Raw genomic sequence first — 21,291 nt, 5'->3', positions numbered from 1 at the left:
TCATTCAAAGCCAGGGAAATAGTGGCAGGGCCGGGAAGAGAACCTCACTCTTATTCTAGATGCTGTTTCACACCTCATGATGCCTTGCAGAGATTAGATATACAGGAGTATATCAGAATTTTCATTAGAAATCATACTGGAAAAAATTATACACATCTTAAAGGAAAAGTAGCTGGAAATGACTGCACCCCACCAATCAGTAGGTTAGCTAGCTACCTGGAAACCGCAGTCAAATGAAAGGATTCTCCAGGCGAGCACCCAAGGCATCAGTCTTAAGGAGTGCTAACAAGATGGCACTCTTGTGTGAGTTAGAACTGTTTCCCCTGGGTAGATGCAGCCTCTTGTCAGTGGACCTTTGTGAGAATATGGGCACCCCTTTTTCCACCTGAAGGCAGCCAGTGCCCCTGTGCACAGTGTGGCAAGTAGAGAGTAAGATGGATTTCAGCCAACACTTACCCCTTGGCTAATTACCAGAAATCCTCTCTTGGAGGGTACTATGTGTGGTTGGGAGGGATGCTGTGACAAGTACTTGGAGTGGGTTTGAGACAGGCAAGCGGTAGTAAATATCGCTAACCTGCCTCCTTACTATGGTGACTCTGGTTAACAGAGTGGGGTACAAAGTTGGAGGTCAGGCAATAGAGGACAGGCTGCAGGCTTCCCTGGAGGTCCTTCTATGTCTCTGCTATCCCTTTGCCCCCAGGGGCCTTGTGTTTGGGGAATGGTTGTAGGTTAGAGCACGAGTTTTTACAGAGTTAATTTAGAATTCTCCTGGAAATAGTGTGCGATGTTAGAAGTCAAAGAGCACTCTGGTGTTTATTCTGGGGGTAGAATTTCCATTTCTGCGACGGTTCAAATATTTCCCTTCTCTTCATTTTCTATGGACAAGGTAGAGCATGGGCTTTGCAGTCAACTGACGAATTTGAACCTTGGCTGTCTTAGCTGTGTGAGGACTTCAGACAAATTCCTTTAAAGCTGCTGAGATTCCGTTTCCTCATCTGTAAAATGGGCTTTTTAAGGGAGGATTAAAGCAGACAACTCATATCTAATAGGTGGCAAAGGTAGGTAATGTACAAGCAATCTGGCCACAAAGAGGGGAATGGGTCTTCATCTCCACTTCGCTCGCTGCAGTTGCAGACAATCTATCGCTGGCAGCACATTGCACTGTCTGTGCCACATACAGACCTTTGCCTTTCAGGACCTGGAGGAGCTGGGCACTAGGATAACTGCCTAGAGATGAACGGAGGATAACACCTGAGGTTTGATTTGTCCTCTGGGCACCACAATTCTCATAATTTCTACCTTGCCTGATAAAATTAAGCGCTGGGAAAATTTCACCTATTTATGGGTATCCTTGTAGACCATGGAGTACTCCTATTTATTCATGAAGAAGAGTAATTAAAGGGCACCTGGGTGTCTCAGTGGGTTAAGCATCCAACTCTTGATTTCGGCTCAGGTCATGATCTTACAACTTGTGGGACGGAGTGAGCCCTGGGTCATGCTCTTTGCTGACAGTGAAGATGCCTGCTTGGGATTCTCTGTCTCCGTCTCTCTCTGCCCCTCCCCACTTGGGCTCTCTCTCACTCTCTCAAAAAGTAAATAAATAAACATTTTTTTAAAAAGAGTGATTAATGGGGTGCCTGTGTAGCTCAGTTGGTTGAGCAACTGACTTCAGCTCAGGTCATGATCTCGCGGTCCATGAGTTCAAGCCCCGCGTCGGGCTCTGTGCTGACAGCTCAGAGCCTGGAGCCTGCTTCTGATTCTGTGTCTCCCTCTCACTCTGCCCCTCCCCCACTCATGCTCTGTCTCAGAAATAAATAAACATTAAAAAATTTAAAAAATAATAATAATAAAAAAATAAAAAGAGTGATTAAGACTGAGTGTTGGCATCAGAGAGATCTGGGTTTGAATCCTGGCTCTATTTTTTTTTTTTAATAAATATTTGTGAAGTCTGGGCAAAAGTCAGCCCCTGTTTTCCCCAACTATAAAACTGGGCACCTGGGTGGCTCAGTCAGTTGAGTGTCTGACTCTTGGTTTTGTCTCAGGTCATGATCTTGTGGTTTTGTGAGTTCAAGGCCCACATCGGGCTCTGTGTGGGTAGCGTGGAGCCTGCTTAGGATTCTCTCTCTCACTCTCTCTCTCTCTGCCCCTTTCCCACTCACGCTGTTTCTGTCTCTCTCAAAACAAAAAAATAAATAAAACTTAAAATTGGGATAATATTAGTTATCTTATAAGGTTTAAATAAGATAATTTCCTGGCATATAAGAAGCACTGAGTAAGCATTAACTACTATTGCTGTCGTTGTTATTAGGGGATCTGCTGGGTCATGTGCTCCCGGGCTGCTCTTAAAATCCTCCCCCCACTCCCCCCCCCCCCCCCCCAAGTGGCAGAAGCATTGGGAAATGCCTGGCAGTCCCTAGGCCAGGTGACAGGCAGGCAAGGCAGGGGGTGGTAACTGGGATCAGGAATGCTGGACTGCAGAGCACTAAACTGTGTCTGTTTGCACTGAGTTTGGCCCCAACTGTGAGCTTTCCCAAAACTGAAGATTCTCAGGTTGCCCAAGGAGGGGGTTTGGGAAACCAATGCAAGACATGTTTATCAATTACCCTGCCATGAAGAGAAATTGAACTATGATGTGTGAGCCACGGAACTGGGGTGATAATACAAAAGAAACAGAACACATGAGTTTACAACCATTACCGTATCCGTGTGGAATTCAGGACTGGAAGGGCTTTGTGGTCATACCCATGCCATCCTCCCATGACTTCTAAGAAGCCAGGAGTACATAACACACGGAACACACACCACAGCTGTGAAGATTTGGGGCTATAAAGCTTCTTCCTGATGGTCCAGAAAGCAAGACCAGAACACCTATCACTAACCTAAGGATAAAGAATTAGAACTATTACAGTGTCATGACTTTCAGGTCAAGCACCTTGTCAACTACTGTTTCCCCCACAGGGACAACAGTAGGTGCTCAATAAACAAACACATTGGCAAGAACAGAATTAAGGAACTGGCAGGATGAACAAAAGACCCCGATGCTCCCACTTGGGTCCTCTCTTCATTGGTAAATCTCAGATAAGGGCTTACCCATTGTCCTACCAACACCTCAGCGCACCTCTAAAATCTGGATGCCCCACCACCCAGTGCCCACCGGAGACTTGGAGTGAAGGGAGATGTGGTTCCTTCATGGTTATCATGATCCATTATCCCTTCCCTTCCAAGTCCAGAGTCGCAGCCAGTAAAAATTAGGCCACCTCAAGCCCACTGCTCGTAAGGCTGGAGAGAGCCAAGGTCTCTCTCTGCCTCCCCACCACGCCCGGGAACAGGAAGATGGGGGAATCGATTAATTAGCAAACCCGCCTGTTCGCTCTCAAGCTCGGCAATGGCTAAACTGACAGCGAGGGACTTCGGGAAGGGGAGGGCGGAGGCGTGGTGGCCCCGGCCGGCGAGACCGGACGTGTACCCCGCGCGGGTGTCCCCGGCCCGCGCGGGTCCGTCTCCGGCGGGTGCCGGGCCGGGTAGCCCGGGGCGGGCGGGCCGGCGTGGCTGCGACGCGGCCTCGGCGGGGTGGCCCGTGTGCCCGGGCGGCGCGGGCGCGGCCGGCGCTCCTGCAGAGGGAGCTGTGCGCCCGGCCCGGCGCACGCACGGCGCCGCCCGCTCCCTCTTGCCGCCGCAGCCGCCGCTGGGCCCGCCCGCCAGGGAGGGGCTCCCGGCCTCGCCGACAGTTGCTTCCTGCTTCCAGCACGTCCTCGCCGCTTGCCGCCGGTCGGGTCGTGAGAGTCCTGGCCGAGAGCCGGCCGCCGCCGCCGCCGCCGCCACCCGCTCGGCCCCTGCCCGCGCCCCAGCCTCGCCCCGCGGCCAGCCCGGCCGGCTCGCGCCCGCAGTCCGCGCCCCCACCCGCCCCACGCCCGCCCCTGGCCATGCTGTCCTTCCAGTACCCCGACGTGTATCGCGACGAGACCGCCGTGAGTACCCCAGCCCTCGCCCGCCGCGGGCGCCGCGTGTGCCGCCGCCCGCGGCCCCTCTCCCCGCAGCCCCTCGCCCCCTGCGTCCTTCCCCTCCCCCTCGGCCTTTGTTTGCGAGATACGGGCCGGGGGCGCCGGGCTCCTCCCGAGCCGCGGGGGCCATGGTGGCCGTCACTGGCTGCCTAGAGGCGGCAGAGCCCGAGGCCAGTCGCCGCTTGGCCGCCTCCTAAAAATCAGTGGGGTCAAGGGCAGACACCCAGGTAGGAATGGGCGTTTGACGGGATTGGGAAGACAGAACGTGTCACTGTTTTTTGACTGGAGGAGGCTCCTGCTTAAATATGGTGGTAGGAGAAAGTGTGGATGTATGTAGATGATGTAAAATTCAAAAACAAAGGCAAACTTTTTAAACTTCCAAATTTAAAATCCTTGAAGTTCATTCATTCGGTATTAAAACGTGCTTCGAGCGCCTGCCGTGCCCCGGGCCGGGTACCGGGCGTGTGGTGCGGGGGTTGCAGACACAAGACCGTGGAATGGGGAGGGTGGAGCGGTGACCCCGTAGTGTTGCAGTGCTGATCCAAGTTTTCCTAAACAAGAGAAGGAGTTGATGCGGGTGAGAGGAGGGCTTTAGAAGGGAGAGGGGATGGCCTTTTTCAGAATGAGTTTGTTTGGCTTAGTGGAAGGGTTAGCCATCATTTACATAAGCTGTGGATTAGCTCAGGGTAACTGTTGAGATCTAGTGGGTGGAAATCTGGGCAAACACTCTTTTTGTGTAAAAATCAATTTGGCATCTTAAGAACTGGAATGAATCCAAATGTGGGCTTGATTCTCTGAGGAATAGCCAAATATCTCAGATTACTTAAAATAGAATCAGAATAAAAAATTTTTGTATATATAGATCTGTGGTGGTGGTTGTGTTGTTTTTCTGCTTCCTCTGACCTGATTTATGCCAGAACGTCTGTACTTCAAAGCACATTTCACTTTGGGTTAAAAGGTACTGAGGCTTTAAAGTAAAGGACATATTGTTTTAAATTAAGACTTCCAAGTGGCACTGATGCATTCATGGTTTCTTTGACCAGTGGCCATCTGGTAACCATGTTTTCTCAGTCTGTTCAACTGCTTGCTTATTAAATTTACTTTAACAGCCCAAGAAGCTGTATTCCTGTGTTTCAAAGGGTTGTTCCCTTTGTGTATGGGAGTAAAGTGATCCTGCCGGAATGGAAAAGAGGGCAGACCAAGTAAGAAGACCTGAGTGCTAGTGCTGGTTTTGTCACTCACTAGCTTGGATGCCTTTGGGCAGATCGCTTACCTGTTATGGGCCTTCTTTCTCATATATGAAATGTTAGTACTGGCTTGGCCAACCACAGGGCTTAGGACTGACTTTTGCAGTAAGACTATCATCATTCATTTATTCCCATGACAGTCTGGCCCTGCAGTGTGCCAGACTTCAGTAATCAGAAGACCTGTGACTATGTCAGTTCGGTTCTTAAGGATCTTTGAGTTTTCAGGATAGATTAAAAGTAGAAAGAACTATCGGTTGTGTGACTTGATAAGTGTCATTTTAGTAGTGTTTTTAGTTGGGATTGCTTCTTGCTTAGTTTTTCCCTATTTGGGTTATCAAAATCCTGCCATTCTTGAAAGGGTTAAGTGAGGCTTTTATGAAGACGTCCAAAAGATTACGAACAGTTAACTCAAAAGGTTCCACAGATTTTGATATTCTACAGTTTCTTCTCATTGGAGAACTCATGAAAACCCTAAGCCTCATGGCCAAGGGAATATAGCTCAGGTCTGGCTTGGACCCTACTCTGTGGATCCCACGGTGTACTTATCCCAGCCCCGATAGCCTACATGGAGTAAGTATCTTTGTACTGTGACAGGGTCCTGATGACTAAAACCTTAGGCTAGATTTAGGCATTGGCTGAAATTGTCACTTTCTTTTCTAGGTTGGGTTTGTCTCTCTCCAGCAGGTGTTAGAGATTGCTGTAGCTCTCTCTCTGTCACTTGAACATTTTCAGCCGAATACCAGGCAGTCTTCTGTTGACCTGTGGGGTTGGAGCATACAACCGTTTTTGGTGAATTTCCACCCTAATGAGCAGAAACTTGGAAACCATGATGCTTCCAATGCAATGCCATTGTCTGTACTGGCAGCATGTGCTGTCAGGAAATTCAGGCCTGCTGTAGGGGTTAGAAGAGTGTGTAGGGTGAGTGGAGAACACAGAGGAGAATGGGATTAATTTCCATCAGGGGGAAGAGATCATATGCGAATTGAGCCTGGAAGTTGGCCAGTTGGATAAGGTAGAAAGGACATTCCTGGCTGTGTGACCAAAATAAATCATAGTCATGTAGGGCTGGACGGTCGTGGACTTGCACTGTTTGCAGGATGGCAGTAAGGCTGTTGTGACCATCCATGGGTGGATAAGCTTGGGTGGGGGGTGGAAAGAAAAAAAAGCGGGGCCAGGTTTGATGGGCTCTGCCTACTTTGTGTAGGACTCTGCGGTTTATCCTGAAGTCAGCAGGTGAGCTATTGAATGGTACAAGTAAAATATTGAATGCTAACAGTGCCTTATCAGGGCTGTATTTTTAAAGTCTTTTGGGGAGATGAGGAATGGCTGGCAAACTTAAATCATAAGGAGAACCACGTACTGCCCAACTTGAGTTCAGGGGATATGGCTACGAGACCACCCCATCTGTAGGGTACGGTCTTGTAGGAGAAAAAGTAGGGGGGGCAGGGGAGTAGGGTGGTGGCATGAGGCTCCTGGGATTGCCTGTGGGCTTGCCCTGGAGAGAATCAGTTTCCTGTCCTGTTTAAAAATGCCTGCTGAACACCTGCCCTTAATTGGCTTCAGATGGTAATGCTGGTTCTGGGAAGATGGAGGGGTTTCCTGACCATACACACCATTCGGGAGGTTCTGAGTTAGGGTCCAGGTGTGGGCCTGCCAGTTTACACCCGTTGTAGTTCAGTAGCAAGCCCCACAGGCTTTGGGGTTAGCTCAAAGAGGGTCACGGGTTCTACTGTTTATTAGCCACCTGACTTTTGACAGTTGCTTTAGCTCTCTCCAGCTTTAGTTTCCTCACCTGGAAAATGAGTTGGTAATAGCTTCACAGTGAGGTACCATGGCTGAAGTCTATGGCACAGTGTTTAGTTCACAGTGATCTCCAAGTGAGCCGTAAATCTGCAGCCTTCACTCTCTCCTGCTAACCTCTCTGAATTGCATTCCATATTCTGAAAAATAGGAATATCATCCACCCTCTCACAAGGTTGCTTTACAACACTGGGCACCATAGTGTGGATAGTGAGCGAATGTTCGTTGCTTTGGATCTAGTATTAGGCAAAACTAACATGATTTCCTGTGAATCTTTTCTGCTTTCTTATGACAAGTTAATGGATACGTCTGAGTTTTAGGAACATCATGATCGAGGAACATTTTTAAAGTGTCTGGTGTGTCACCTCTGAGGAATATTTGGGGAAAAGCTGTTGGCAGTGTGCTTTTAGTCCCGGCTCTGGTTCTGAACTCGGTATGGCCCTGGGCACGTTGCCATCTTGAGCCTGCTGTTGCTCCTAAAAATGTGGGACTGGAAGATCCTTTACAACTCTAAATTTTTCTGATTTCTTATTGTCAGAGGAAAAGAAGGTTGTTTTAAGCATATTTAAAACCACTTCAATGTGTGTAAAATGTGAAAGACTTGCAGATAAGAAAAGATACAAATTTTCATTGAGTGGTAACAGTCAGCTAACATTTTTTTTTAAATTTTTTTTTAGCGTTTGTTTATTATTGAGAGACAGAGGCAGAGCATGAGCATGGGAGGGGCAGAGAGAGGAGGAGACACAGAATCTGAAGGAGGCTCCAGGCTCTGAGCTGTCAGCACAGAGCCCAACCCGGGGCTCAAACCCACAGACTGAGCAAGATCATGACCTGAGCCAAAGTCAGATGCTCAACCGACTGAGCCACCCAGGCGCCCCTAACATTTTTTTTTTTTTTTAACATTTATTTATTTTTGAGAGAGCAAGAGAGAGACTGTGAGCAGGGGAGGGGCAGAGAGAGCGGGAGACACAGAATCCAAAGCAGGCTCCAGGCTCTGAACTGTCAGCACAGAGCCTGACGCAGGGCTCAAACCCACAAACCAAGCGAGATCATGACCTGAGCCGAAGTCAGACGCTTAACCGACTGAGCCACCCAGGCGTCCCACAATCAGCTAATATTTAGAGAGCGTTTTCTTAAGGGTTCAAAATTGGTGATTTTATGAGGATTTGTCAGGAGAGATTCTAGTCTGGTTTTATGTCACCTGTATTTGTCAGTTGTTTAATGAGAACAGTTTCTGAGTGTTCCGCCTTAACTGACCATTCTTCCAGGTGTGCATTTCTCCAGGTGTTCTCTCATCTGGTACCAGATAAGGAGAGATGAAGGCCCTTTGCAGAAAGCCTGGGGTTTTAGGCACCAAGAGGTCCTTCTTAAACTGGCCAGCAGCCACACTGGAACTTAGACCAGCTGGGGAAACAACAGATTTTCCTTTTCTGGGAGATTATTTGCCTCTATTAGGGAATAGCCCTTACCTTTCGATGTAATCGACAAAGCAAGGAGACAGATTAAAAATTCATCTGAGATCCTGTCGTTCTTGTTCCCAAAAACCTATGAGAAACTGTAACAGGAATGTTGGAGTTGCTCAGAAGAGATTTACTGGAGAGATGTCCCTATGCTTTCAGTGACATTAATCAGGATAGTATGAAATGGAGAGATTTTGTGATGATTTTTACCTTTGGAAATTTTCTTTAGGCATAATCACCCGGGGAGCGGTGACTCCCGACTGCTCTTGTAGTGTGTGGGTCAGTTTCCGAGGCCAGGCCCAGGAATTTGGGCTTTTCAGGAGCTGGAAGGTGTCTCTGATGCTCAGCCGCCCGCGGGAGCTCCTTGAAGCCTTCCCCTCTGCTGGGCCCTGCTGCACTAAGCAGTTGTCTTTCTTCAAATACCAGGGTAGTCTGAATGGGTGATGCCTCTGTGCCTCTTTTTGTAAGCATTTTGTAACAATACACAAAAGGGAAGAAAGGCTGCAGTTTTAGAAATGTTCTTTCATTGCACTTACGTCAGCTTTTTTAAAGCTGCTATCAACTGGAATCATTCTACCGCACGTTGGTAACCTGCTTTTTGGCAGTTTAGACTTAAAGACAAAAACCAATCATGTTATATATAGCAGGGAGATTTTTCATCATTAGTAAGCTCAGCAAGAACAGAAAAGAAGCAAATCAGCACGTGCGTGGTGGTTCCTTCACAAACATGCCCTTCTTGCATCCCTGGTGCATTGTGCGATTCCGTGCTTTGCCACTGACCACACATTTTCAAGTTTCTTTAGCACAGCGGCAGGCCTTTGTTTTGTGTTGTACAGACAGAGCAGTTCCCTATTCTGACCTTTCATCTTTCTTCCTTCTCCAGCTAAAACATTCTTTTCATGATGGGTGGCTTGACACCTTTGAGAACCTGCCAGCTTTGGTTCATGTGGTAATTTGGGCAGACACATTGCCAGTGAGCCAATTGGAGTATTTTGCCTATCCTTATCCTATTTTTCCTCTGTTACATTCAGAAAATACTAATTTAATTGGGGTTAGACTCTAATTGTCCAAAACCACATTTTGTCTTTTGCAGGTACAGGATTATCATGGACATAAAATTTACGACCCTTATGCTTGGCTTGAAGATCCAGACAGCGAGCAGACAAAGGTAATTGGGGCTTATAATTAAAGATAAGGTGGTCTTAGTACCTTGCCCCAAACCCTAGACTTCAGTAGCTATGGCTTTTCCTTTCTGGCATCTTCCTGTGTTTTCTGCCGTGGGATGGTGAATATAGCTGTTGGTGCTACCACTTTTTGTCAAATGATCCATGGGAAAAAAGATGAAAGCATTTTTTGTCCCAGAGAAAAGAAAATGTTTGCAATAATGTTTATGGTTTATGGTAACACTGATGAAGCAAGAATTTGAAAGGAAAATATGAGAAAGAAAAAAAACTGATTTTACCAAGTAAAAATGAAAACTTAGAGAAAAATTATGTGAATGAAACGTTGCCTAAAATGTTTTTTCCAAAGGAAAAAAAATCTTATAAAGTTGGGCCTTGAACAGTGTGGGAGGAGGGGTGGGGGTGGGGTCGAAGCCTCCCCCCCCCCCCCCCCCCCCCGCTGAAAATCCAACTACAACTTTTGACTCTCCAAAAACTTAACTACTAATGGTGACTGGAAGCATCACCAATAACAGAAACAGTCCACACACATTTTTTAAAAGTAGTGTGTGCTGTATTGTTTCAGTAAATTAAGATAGAGAAAAGAAAAGGGTATTAAAATCGTCAGGACGAGAAAATACATTTGTAGTCCTATACTGTAAACAGTCCATGTGCAAGTGGACCCACACAGTTCAAACCTCTGTTGTTCAAGTGTCAACTGTATGTTGAACAAATACCAGGTCTTGAAAACTGAGTGTTGGTCTTGGATTACTTACTGATTTTAACGCAACAAAAACAAAATGAACCAAATTGTAAATATAAGAACATTCTTATATTTTATGGAAGTAATGGGGTGAAGGGAGAATTTTCTGCTCTGCCTAACAATGCAAATCTTTACTGTTCTTTTGGAGAAACACATAGTATTTTGAGCTGAAGTCTCATTCCATTAATGAAAGTACCCCTGAGTGCTATGTCCCACAGATGTTCTGTCCTTGGAGTGCCCAGATCTTGTCATGTAGGATTCATCCTTACATATACTGTAAGTTTGTTAATCAAGTTTGCTTGGGTGAAGGGATCGTGTTTCTCCAATCCATGTCAAGTTCCTTGACTCTTACTTTATAACTATATTTACATATTACTTAGTGCATGGGAATATGTATGCTATTTCTAATATGCTCACTATTCCGGAAATTTATTTGAACTTCTTTAGAATCCCAGAGTACATTTCCATTTTTTAAAAAAGCAATGCTAAATGCACTCTGGGTGGTTTTCCAGACCTGCCGCCAATAAGCCTATGTCTTAGCTCCTCCTATGTCTTGTGGTCCCCTGCCACCATAAATACCGGTATTCTCTGGAGAAGTCAACTCAGGTTTCCAGCGCAGTTCAGATTTGCCAGGAAAGCATTCCCTCCCGATGTGGGTCTGGCTAGTGGGCTTGGGATTCTCCCCTTGCCCATTCCCACCTCCCATTCCTCCTGGTCGGTCTGTGGGGTAACAGATTGCACCACTTTTAAATCCTTGGGAAAGAGCTTGACGAGGAAAGGAATGGGGCAAAGGGCTTGGCCAGGCATGGTAGTCTGTGCAAGAGGAGAAAGTAGAGGCAGGAAGAGGTGGTCCTGGAGTAAAATTCATGTCGTCTCTTTCTTCTTCCTTTGTTCCCATGCACCAGCTTGCCTGCTTTCCTTTCTTCCACCCTTTCCTCTTCTTTCCAGCAGGTGTGTCCTTTTTGGCTCACTGTAGAAACCCTTATAACCTCTTCCCTACCTTTTGTCCTTGAAGTAAGCACACCACCATTTTGAGATTTTCTAATGGTTTTTGCTTATACCCATAGTCCTTCTTATCTCCCTTTCCCGACTCCTCAAGAAAGACAAAGGTCTCATGGGTGAGAATTATTGGTATTCGGGTTTTCAGTTCTCTTTCATGAAACATTAGTTACAAAGGTGGAGGGATAGAGATTCCACGATGAGAAATAGATGGGGATCTTTGAGAGTGGGTGGGGCTCTAACTCTGCAGGGAAGGCTAGGAGGCTTAGGGAGCAGATGTGGGGCTGCCTCCTCACCTCGACCCTGCCAGGAATGACCTTGATCACTTGGCATTGCCCTGAGCCGAGACAGGGATGGAGCCTGGGAATGGAGAGTCACAGGCAGCTACCTAACCTGTAATGGATGGGAAGCACCAGGAAAGGAGTGAACTTCCTGCGTGCATCTCTTGGAAAACTGCCCCAAAGACTGTCTCTGTGATGATTACTTTGAGGTATTGGCTACAACCTGAATTTCTTCAGGCTTTGATGGTGATTGAGGGATTCAGTAGTGTCAGAGTGACCCAGTTTTTGCTTATGTGTTAATGAACACATGCTTTGCTGTTCCTTAATTGATACTGGCTGGTCCTGTGGTTGACAAGCCACTTATTAGTAGATGAAAAACTTCGCTAGTGATCTTACAGTTCACATTTGCTAGAAGCTAATGAGTATACGCTATTATTTTCATGGTATACATTTATTGGGTGCTTACTGTGTGCCAGGCACTTCATCGGTAGCTTTGCATCCCCTATCATTTAATTCTCAAAGCCTAAAGCAGAGCTTTTTATTTTCCCCATTTTACAGATGAAGAAATGGAGTTACTGAGTAATTAAGTAACACGCCCAAGGTCATTCAGCTAATAAGTGTGGAGGTAGCTAGGTGGTTATCAACTTTATGTTAAAAACTAATAAAAGGGAAAAGACTCTGGGTGTAATAGCTTTGGGGGGAATATATTCATGTCATTGCTTGCCGTGGGACTTGGCCATCCTCCTGCGGGGACCATGGGCTGTGGCCGCTGTGCCCACACTGGCCTGTGCGGACAGCTGCCCTCTGGTGTCAGAGTGGCTTTGAACCTTTGCCTCCTCCCTGCAGTCTTCCCACACACCCATCTCCCTCCTTTCCAGACAGGTTCGTTAATGACCAAGGCTAGTAATATCATCTGGTTTCTGAGGAGTTATTTTTTTCTAATGTGTTTTTCTAACAAGCAGAAGAGCAGCGCGAATATTTCCTGCTCATGGTTAGACACATGTACACAAAGGTGTATTAGTCACACCTTGATGTAAAGAGGAATATCTTCACATAGCCTCCAAAACAAAGAAAAACCAGTCAGGAAGTGAAGAACGTTTGTAGCTCTTTTATACTAAATTCTGAAATGCTATCAGGAGGTCTTTGATTTAATCTAGTATGTAATATGGGTTATCCATTCCTGACAGTGACTGGCATTTAAGGCTTTATCCCTTATAAAAGAATATCAGAGCAGACTTGTAACTTAAAAGTAGGAGGTTGTTGAATCTAGATGAATCCCTTAAAGCTGTCAAGGCCCGTATAATCCTATTTTATAGGAAATGCTCCAGATCGTAAAAGATCCTATACAACAACTCACTTGACTCTATGAAGCAAATCCAACCTTGATATGGAAACTTGAGATACTTTGTACAGACCAGTCCTACCCAGTAGATACATACCAGCTACATGTATAATTCAAACTTTTCAAGTACCCACATTTTAAGAAGTACAAAGAAACAAATGGAATTATTTTATAGTACTATATTTAATTAGTATTTTCAAAATATTAATATCTCAGCAGGTAATCAATATCAAATACTATTAAAATATGTTCCTCTTTTTTGCAACGAAGTTTTTGAAATATAGTGACTATTTTACACCCCTAGCATGTATCAGTTCACAGCAGCCACACTTCAGGGGCTCAATAGCCACATGTGGCTAGTGGCTCCTGTGTGGGACAATGAAGATGTAAGGACCAACCTTTCTTGTGAGTATAAAGAATATAAATGAATGTTAGTAGATTTAAAAGAAAGTTGAATTTATCACAGGAATTAAGGAAGAGTTTAATATAGAAATAGATTAAATAAAGCTATATAATTATCCTAATTAATATTAAAAAGAAATTAAAGGGGTGCTTGAGTGGCTTAGTCTGTTAAGCGTCCGGCTCTTGGTTTCAGCTCAGGTTATGATCTCATGGTTTGTGGGTTTGAGCCCCACATTAGGCTCCGCACTGACAACACGCGGAGTCTGCTTGGGATTCTCTCCCTCTCCTGTCTCTCTGTGCCTCCCCTGTTCTTGCTCGCTTACTCTCTCACAATAAGTAAGTAAACTTTAAAAAATTAAAATCTAAAAGTACAGTTGGAATTACAGTGCTTTATCAAGGTGACATCTCATTCAAAACAGCACCTTAAATACTAGGCTAAATGTCTCTGTTACTATGATTCTTATATGTTCACAAAGCTTTGATCAGTACATTAAAACATGAACCAAAATTTGGAGAGAAGAAAGTAAAAATCATGAATTGTAGATTATATGATCATGTATCTAGGAAGCCTAAGGGAAACAAATGAAAACTTACCAGAATTAATGATTCCATAAAGTGATTATGTATAAAATAGTATGTACAAAAGAAATACAAAACTGTCAGCTCTTATGTACCATCAGTAATGAGAAATTAACCCATCTGAGAGCAACAAAAAGCAAACACTTGGGAATGAGAAAGAGATTTTGTGCCTACTGGGAAAGTAATAATGCCACTTTGAAAATACAGAGATTTCTCAAAGGCTCAGTTTGGAGTGTTATATCTTTTTTTTTTTATTAAAAAATTTTAAGTATATTTATTTTTGAGGTGGGGGGACAAGCAGGGGAAGGGCAGAGAGAAAGGGGGAGAGAGAGAGAGAGAGAGAGAGAGAGAATCCCAAGTAGGCTCTGCATTGTCAGCACAGAACTTGATGTGGGGCTCAAACCCATGAAATGCGAGATCATGAGCTCAGCCGAAACCAAGAGTCACATGCTTAACCAACTGAGCCATCCGGGCGCCCCAGGGCGTTATTTCTAATAGTGAAAATTTTCCAACAATAGTGTAGTGTTTAAGTAGAATATGTTGAATCTGTTCAATGAAGTAATAGGTGCATCTGTTAAAATGTTGGGCTGTAAAGATTGCATGCTAACATGAAAAAGTGCTTGTGGTAGAATATTAAGTGCGAGGATAAAAATTACAGTGCTCCAAGTGGTTACAACATTAAAAACGACCTTTGTAAAATGATTGTAGGAGAATCTATATAGGGATAGAAACTAAACAACAAAAATCAGATAAAGGGAAAGTTCTGGGTTAAAAGCACTTTAGAGAAGAGCTAAGTATGACTCTTGAAGCATCTGAACCGTAGTGAAATCTCACTGGTGTAAGTGGAACACCCGGGTGACCTTGGAAGTTTTCAGCATGAAGAGCTAGAGAGGGAGGTTTGCAGTCATTAAAAATGATTTGGAGACTAAATAGGCAGGCCCCAACAGGCAGTTAGCTCCTACTCTCCTTTCAACAGGCATCTCCAGCATGTCCTTTGTAGATCGTAGGAGGCACTTTGGAGCAGTCTTCCTGCACACCCGTATTTGACGCTGAGGTCAACTTGAGCCTTCAATCTAATAACGAGGCTCTGCTCCCCTGTCTTCCATCCACTGACGTTAACGTGCACATGATTGACATCCTCATCTTTAACTTTCTAGATTTCCCTCCTAGAAACAAGAAACAAACCCCAAACCCCACCCTCTGTGTAGCTTTTCTCAACCTCTTTCTTCCTCTTCGTTGGTGTCCTGGCCCTTCAGGGGTGCCCTGATCAGTTGTTATTTCAGATTTTACCATGTGCCATCTCCCTCTCTTCCTCTGTCCAGGAGTCACTCCACACGCCCCGTCACATAGCTGACCCTCTTCCTTTGTCACCATACCCGGTAATATTGCCCATCAACATAGACCAACCTCCTCAAATCCAGAAACTTCCCAACCCTATGTTCTTCACTGTGCACGTGGACCACATGTTCGGGGGAGTGGTGGAGACTTGCATCTGTCCTGTCCAGCAGACTGCTCTGCCATTTGGCCCTGCGTTGACTCCCAAGTCCCCAGACTCTGCTTCCATTGCTCTCACAGCTGAGATGGCAATCTCACTTTGAGGTCACTGTGACACTACTAAACGAGTATTTGTCTTGGCCTCTCCGCTCACTGCGGTGCAGTCATTCCACCCTGTTTGCTCCCCTTCCTGATAGTGTGATAAATTCCTCTCTCTACATCATTGGGCTTGGTTTTGCAGCCCCAAGGTCTAGACGGAAGCAGTGTCCTTGTAGGCTCTTCAGGAGGCTCTCCGTCTTACCCCATGTTTTGTGGCTCCAACTTCTTAGTTGCGTATGCCAGAAGTTGTTACTGAGTTACTGAAGGGGAGATACAGAGAATGGAGGGATTTTTACCTTTCAAGGGATAGCCCTCTTAATTGTAACTAATTGTCAAATCTGCCTTTCACAGAAACTCTGTCCTGGGACTTTGGTACAGCAGTAGCTAAGTGTAGAATATGATCTGCATATACCTAAGGACTAATTTTGTTTTCTCCCTGAGAGTGGCCCTAGGCAAAATGAGAGCCACAGCAAACAGCTCTGTTTCCTTGGTGGATCTCACGAGAGAAGAACGTTAGTGAGAACCAGCAACAACAAAACAAAACAGTTGTTTTAGTTTATGTTCATTCCTTCTGATAAAATAAAATTGCCAACTGTGTCAGAGAAGATCAAAGGAATACACAACATAGGTCTTCTCTAGGACATTATTTGCTCTCCCTTCCCATTCTCCCATTGGGCTGACTAGTTGGAGATAGCTCATTACACCTGCTGAGAAGAGGCTGAGAAACGTAGGGAGGAGAGCAGGGGTCCTTCAGTCTTTCAGAGTAAGAAACCTGGACACGTTACCTTTCCCTTCCCCTGTCCTTACACTGTTTCCTTCTCTGGCAGGGAAGATTTAAATCTTAAATGACTTCTGATCATCTCTAGGATATTGAAGCAGCCTAGGATTTCAGTGTAGGTATTTTAGTGTCACAGAGGTCAGTGGAGAACAAAGTTTAAGGAGGTCAGCACCTGCTTTCAGGCATCCTTCCTGCCTATTGTGAGGTCTGTTTTCTTGTTCGTTTGCTAGCTTTTGTTTTCATTGTTAAAGGTTAACCCTAAACGTACGTAGTGTGAGGAGTTTCTGCTCTGTTCCGGTACCAGTCTGGCCCAGATCTCCCTGGACACTGGGCTTTCCCTAGCATGGAACCAGAGCCAACCTGTGGAAGAAGTAGCTTGGAGCTGGGTGAGCAGAGTTCATTTGTCCAGTTGCATTTCTACAGCAGGCCACTGTGCTGTTGGGCTGCAGAGCCAGCAGAGTTGAAGGTTGCTCCCAGGACTTCCAGTGCTTGAAGGGCTAGTCTCTGAGCCAAATGACAGCAGATGAAGTTCACTGGAAATTAATTGGCTTGGGTTTATGATGTTCTTTGAAGACTTTAGGACACACTGAATATCCTTTTCGTGGATAGTTCTTCATCCTGTGCGCTTGCAGGCACTCCTCATATTACTTCTGTTGGGAAGCAGTGTGGAGGCAGAGAATATTTGCCAAATGGGACTGCAAGGCAGAACACACAAATCAGAGCTCTTGTCCTTCCATTTTCTTGTTCTATGACCATGGCAGGCTACCTAGCCTGGATTCATTTTATTCGCCTATAAAATGAGTATTATAGAAATCACTTCCAAGGTTTTACTGACCTTCACCTCAGAAAATGCACAGAAGAATTCATTTTCCGTACCCGGCAGAGGTCTGCACAAAGATGGTGTAGCTTGGGGCACTGCTGCGTAACCGTAGCGGGATATAGACCTTCAGACGCTAGTGCTCCAGCCGCTTAGTCAGAATGTCCAACTTCAAAGACTCTTCTATTTTCATCCAGAAAACTAAGAAGGATTTTCCTTTCGAATCCTAGGTGTTTAAGATAAAGAGGCTCACGCTCTGTGCGTTGGTATTTTTCCATGGGACTGTGACTTCTAAGTGAGGTTCCCGTGTTCTAAAGCATGATGATTAAACTAGGGCAGAGATTACCTTCAAACTATCTGGTAGTACCTCTTTTAACTGGGGCCTTGTGAACGCCCTTGGCAAAGCTGGCCTGTGAAACACTCGTCCACCCATTCATTACTGTTCCATGTAGGACCTGAATTGGGAATTACTACTGTGCTGTCCTTCTTGATTGGAAACAGGAGGCGCTTTAGGTAAATATGTTACCACATATTATCTCAGGTTCCTAAATATCTCACTCATCACCTCCTTTGGAAATGTTTTTCCTTATTGTAGTTTGTAAATACACTTCTTATAAATCCACAGTGGAAATATGTAATTAGGGAAACAACTTCCTTTTGATGTATGGATGGGATAATCATCAAAAGTATGAGGAAGTTGCTGGTACTGGACCATCTTCTTTTCTAAGTGCTGCTGGCTTTTTTTCTCTTTTCTCATGCCTTCTATAACCAGGGTTTGTTTATTTATTTTGAGAGAGAGCATGCATATGAGCTAGGGAGGGGCAGAGAGAGAGAGAAAGAGAAAAACAGAATCCCAAGCAGGCTCCATACTGTCAGCGTAGAGCCCTATGTGGGGCTCGAACCCACGAACTGTGAGATCATGACCTGAGCCGAAATCAAGAGTCGGACACTTAACCGACTGAGCCACCCAGGCACCCGTGTAACCAGGGTTTTGATGCAAGCAGCAGAAATGGATTCTGGCCAGCTTTAGCAAATAGGGAATTTATGGCAAGGATGAGCCCAGCTCCTGGGGTAGACTGAAGGGCTAGGCTTGGCACAGACAGGAACCAGATAGTTCTAGTGCAGAAATTCCAATTTTCACCCAGCACTGCTAATGGCATAAATGATCTTCACTTTTTTAATTGCCTGTCCCTTGTTTAGTGACTCTCCCAGGAGAGGGAGTTTTGATTGGCCAAACTCCAAATGTGTGCTCACTGCTTGGCTGAACTGTGGTAATGGGAAATTTGGTAGAAGCCCCAGGGACCCTCTTTGGCTTTTGTACCGTCAGGAAGCTACCTGGAATTACTGTCTGCTAAGAAGGGAGGACACTGGAAAGGGAGAATGGATGCCGGCTACCCGAAATGCCACAGGTCTGCTGGCTTCATCCTCTCTCCCTTCTCCGTATGTGTTCGTTCCCTTCCCTGTTCCCTGTCTTTCCTCTCCTATCCAAGCTTACCTGTGTGTCCACTGTGGCAAGCATTAGATCAAACCGGGAGGAGGAACAGACACTCCGTCAAAAGCCAGACAGATGTGGCCCCTGCCGGCATGGAATTTACGTGTTAGCACAGGAGAACCAGCGATTGGGGGTGTGCAAGCCACTTAACCTTCGAGCTGCTAGAGTTCTGTGCTGAAAAGAGGCTCAGACACATCCTGAGTCTCATTTTAGAAAAGCAGACCCCAGACCACTGACAAAATGCTTGACGTGCTTGAATACATTTAATAGTGACATCTTGCCTGTGGGCAGTTACTTGACTTTGGTTTTTAATCATCATGGTGTTCCTATGAGAAATGCTGGTCTCAGATATGTTTGGGAAAACCATTGGTAAAGAGCTAACAACTGAAGAACTGAGATAACTCTGACTTCTCCCGGCCTCTCTTCCCCACTGCCCCCAAACTTAGCTGTCTAAAATCCACTCACCACCCCATGCTGCCATTTCCAGGGAACAAAGCACTTAGTCATAAAAACCACCTTCGTTGGGCACTTAGTAAAATATAGGTCTCCAAACTGTAATTCTGGAGCATCTGATTTCAGTAGAAATCTCTGTCTCCCAGATAATTCTTAAGGTCCAGAAAGCTTGGGAAAACTGCCCTAGAGAATGCTTAGACACGGTTAGAGAAAAGTGGTAACACCTTTGATAGTAACACCACTTTCAAGGAGTCAAAGTCCTAGTCGAAGCCTCACTGTTGTTTATAGCATCTTTATAAATCGGAGGGACAGTGTTTGTGGTTCTGACGTTTTCATTGGGCGATATCAAGGCAAGTGTTAGAATAAAGACTTGAGGGACTCTCCTACGTAATATTGTATGGCACTGACCATTTCTGTCAGCTGTCTGTTTCATCATACACGTGATTCTTAGGAATTCCAGTTCTGCCTCTATAAAATCTCATGCCTTTCTCCTCTTTCTTTCTTTCTTTCTTTCTTTCTTTCTTTCTTTCTTTCTTTCTTTCTTTTTAATTCCTACTGACACTGCTCTGGTTCAGGCATGCATTGCCATTGTGGTAGACATTCAGTAGCTTCCTAACTTGTCTCCCTTCTAGGATTTTCTTTCTACCCTGTTCCCCCCAACAACTAATGGGAGCCCTCAGAGATCTTGGAACCTGCATGTTCATGGGAAGGCAGTGGGTAGGATCATTTAATGAGCAGCTTCGGAGGTAGAAAGGCAGGTTTGAATCTTTACGCCACAATTTCATCAGATGTGATGTTGGTCATATTTTTTAACCACTCCAAACTTCAATTTTCTGATTTATAATTTGGAGCAAACTACTCTGTATGGTTGTGGTGAAAATTAAGTGATAATTTTGAACCATGCAGCAAAATGGTGGATACAAGTAAGTGCTTGATAAATGTTTGCCACTGCATTTATTGTAGAGCACTTTAAATAGCATGGAAATCATCTGCTTGATAATTTAGAGCTATGTGGGACAAATTCTTTTGTTGCAATTAATTCTTAGGCTCTTTTCCTCCACTTTCTTTCATGGTTATTGCCCTGTTCAGATCTTTCTTTCTTTTTGGATCGATTTTTATCCTTTGTATTTCCTAGAACATTGCCCACATCATTGAGATTCTAAAATGTACCAGCATGGGGTTAGTGTAATATCTCTTACGTCCCCAACTCTACTCTCCCTGTCCGTGGCTATATTTCTTCATCATTTCTAATATTGAGTTTCTGCAACATTTCTCCCCTTTCCTTGATTAGCTTAGCCAGAGCTTTGGTTGAGTCTGTTGTTTACCTTTTTAAATTTTTTTTTTTTAAAGAAGCCATTCGAGGACTTAGAAGTTATACTCTTTTAATTTTCTAGTTAATTTCTTCTCATGTTCTTTTGTTACTTTAAAACTTTGATTTGAATGCTTAGTTTCATTTCACTTTCTCATGTACTGATAAGACACCATTCGTGTAGATACATCTTTCTCAGCTCCACCCACCAGGACTCGGGCAAACTTTGGGTCATTTCCTCCTCTTCCTAGGCTGCTCATGTTCTACCAGCCTCCCCTTGCTCAGCAGATGGCAGGACTCCTGGAAGAGCTGTTAGGATGCCGGATTAGTGGTACTTGAAACCCAAGTCATTCCAGCTCATGTGAAAAAAGGAGCAAAGTGGCTGTGATTGGCGACCAGGGTGTAAGAGCCTTTAGGCACAGCCTGATCCAGGAGTGCACATGATATTTCTGGAAACCTGTTTCTCTTTGTCTCTCAGGTCATCTGCTTTTCTCTGATTGTTTTGTTTTCCAGTAGCCTCTTCCATGTGGTAGGAAAAGATGGGCCTTGTCTCTTTCAGTTTTACTCAGTCCTCATGGTCCCAAATCCCATAAGATAACTTCTGTCTGCCAGTATGCATCCCTGTCACTGAAAAAGGGTTCTGGTTGCTTTGCCTGGGTTCATGACTCCTTTATTGACTTGCCTATAGAGAAGAATGGATGGAAAGACTGCTTACAGAAATGGATAGGGTTTTTTTTTTTGTTTTGTTTTTTTCACTTTTTTGTTTTTTTTACATTTATTTATTTTTGAGAGACAGCATGAGTGAAGGAGGGGCA

The 21,291-nt window shown here is 45.0% G+C and overlaps 1 protein-coding gene across 1 annotated transcript in view; it reads left to right on the top strand.

Annotated features, from left to right (window-relative positions):
* The first annotated feature begins 3,883 nt into the window (after nt 1–3,883).
* The window catches only part of LOC115514234 (prolyl endopeptidase), a 120,206-nt gene continuing 102,798 nt past the window's right edge, over nt 3,884–21,291 (top strand). Inside the window, 2 exon segments of the mRNA XM_030316045.1 lie at nt 3,884–3,968; nt 9,602–9,676. Of these exon segments, the coding sequence (XP_030171905.1) occupies nt 3,924–3,968; nt 9,602–9,676 (120 nt within the window). The 5' untranslated portion in view covers nt 3,884–3,923.

This window comes from Lynx canadensis, chromosome B2 (assembly GCF_007474595.2).
Source record: "Lynx canadensis isolate LIC74 chromosome B2, mLynCan4.pri.v2, whole genome shotgun sequence".
Classification (NCBI taxonomy): Eukaryota; Metazoa; Chordata; class Mammalia; order Carnivora; family Felidae; genus Lynx; species Lynx canadensis.
Note: the sequence above shows the minus strand (reverse complement) of the source record. Positions and strands in the feature narration are given on the sequence as shown.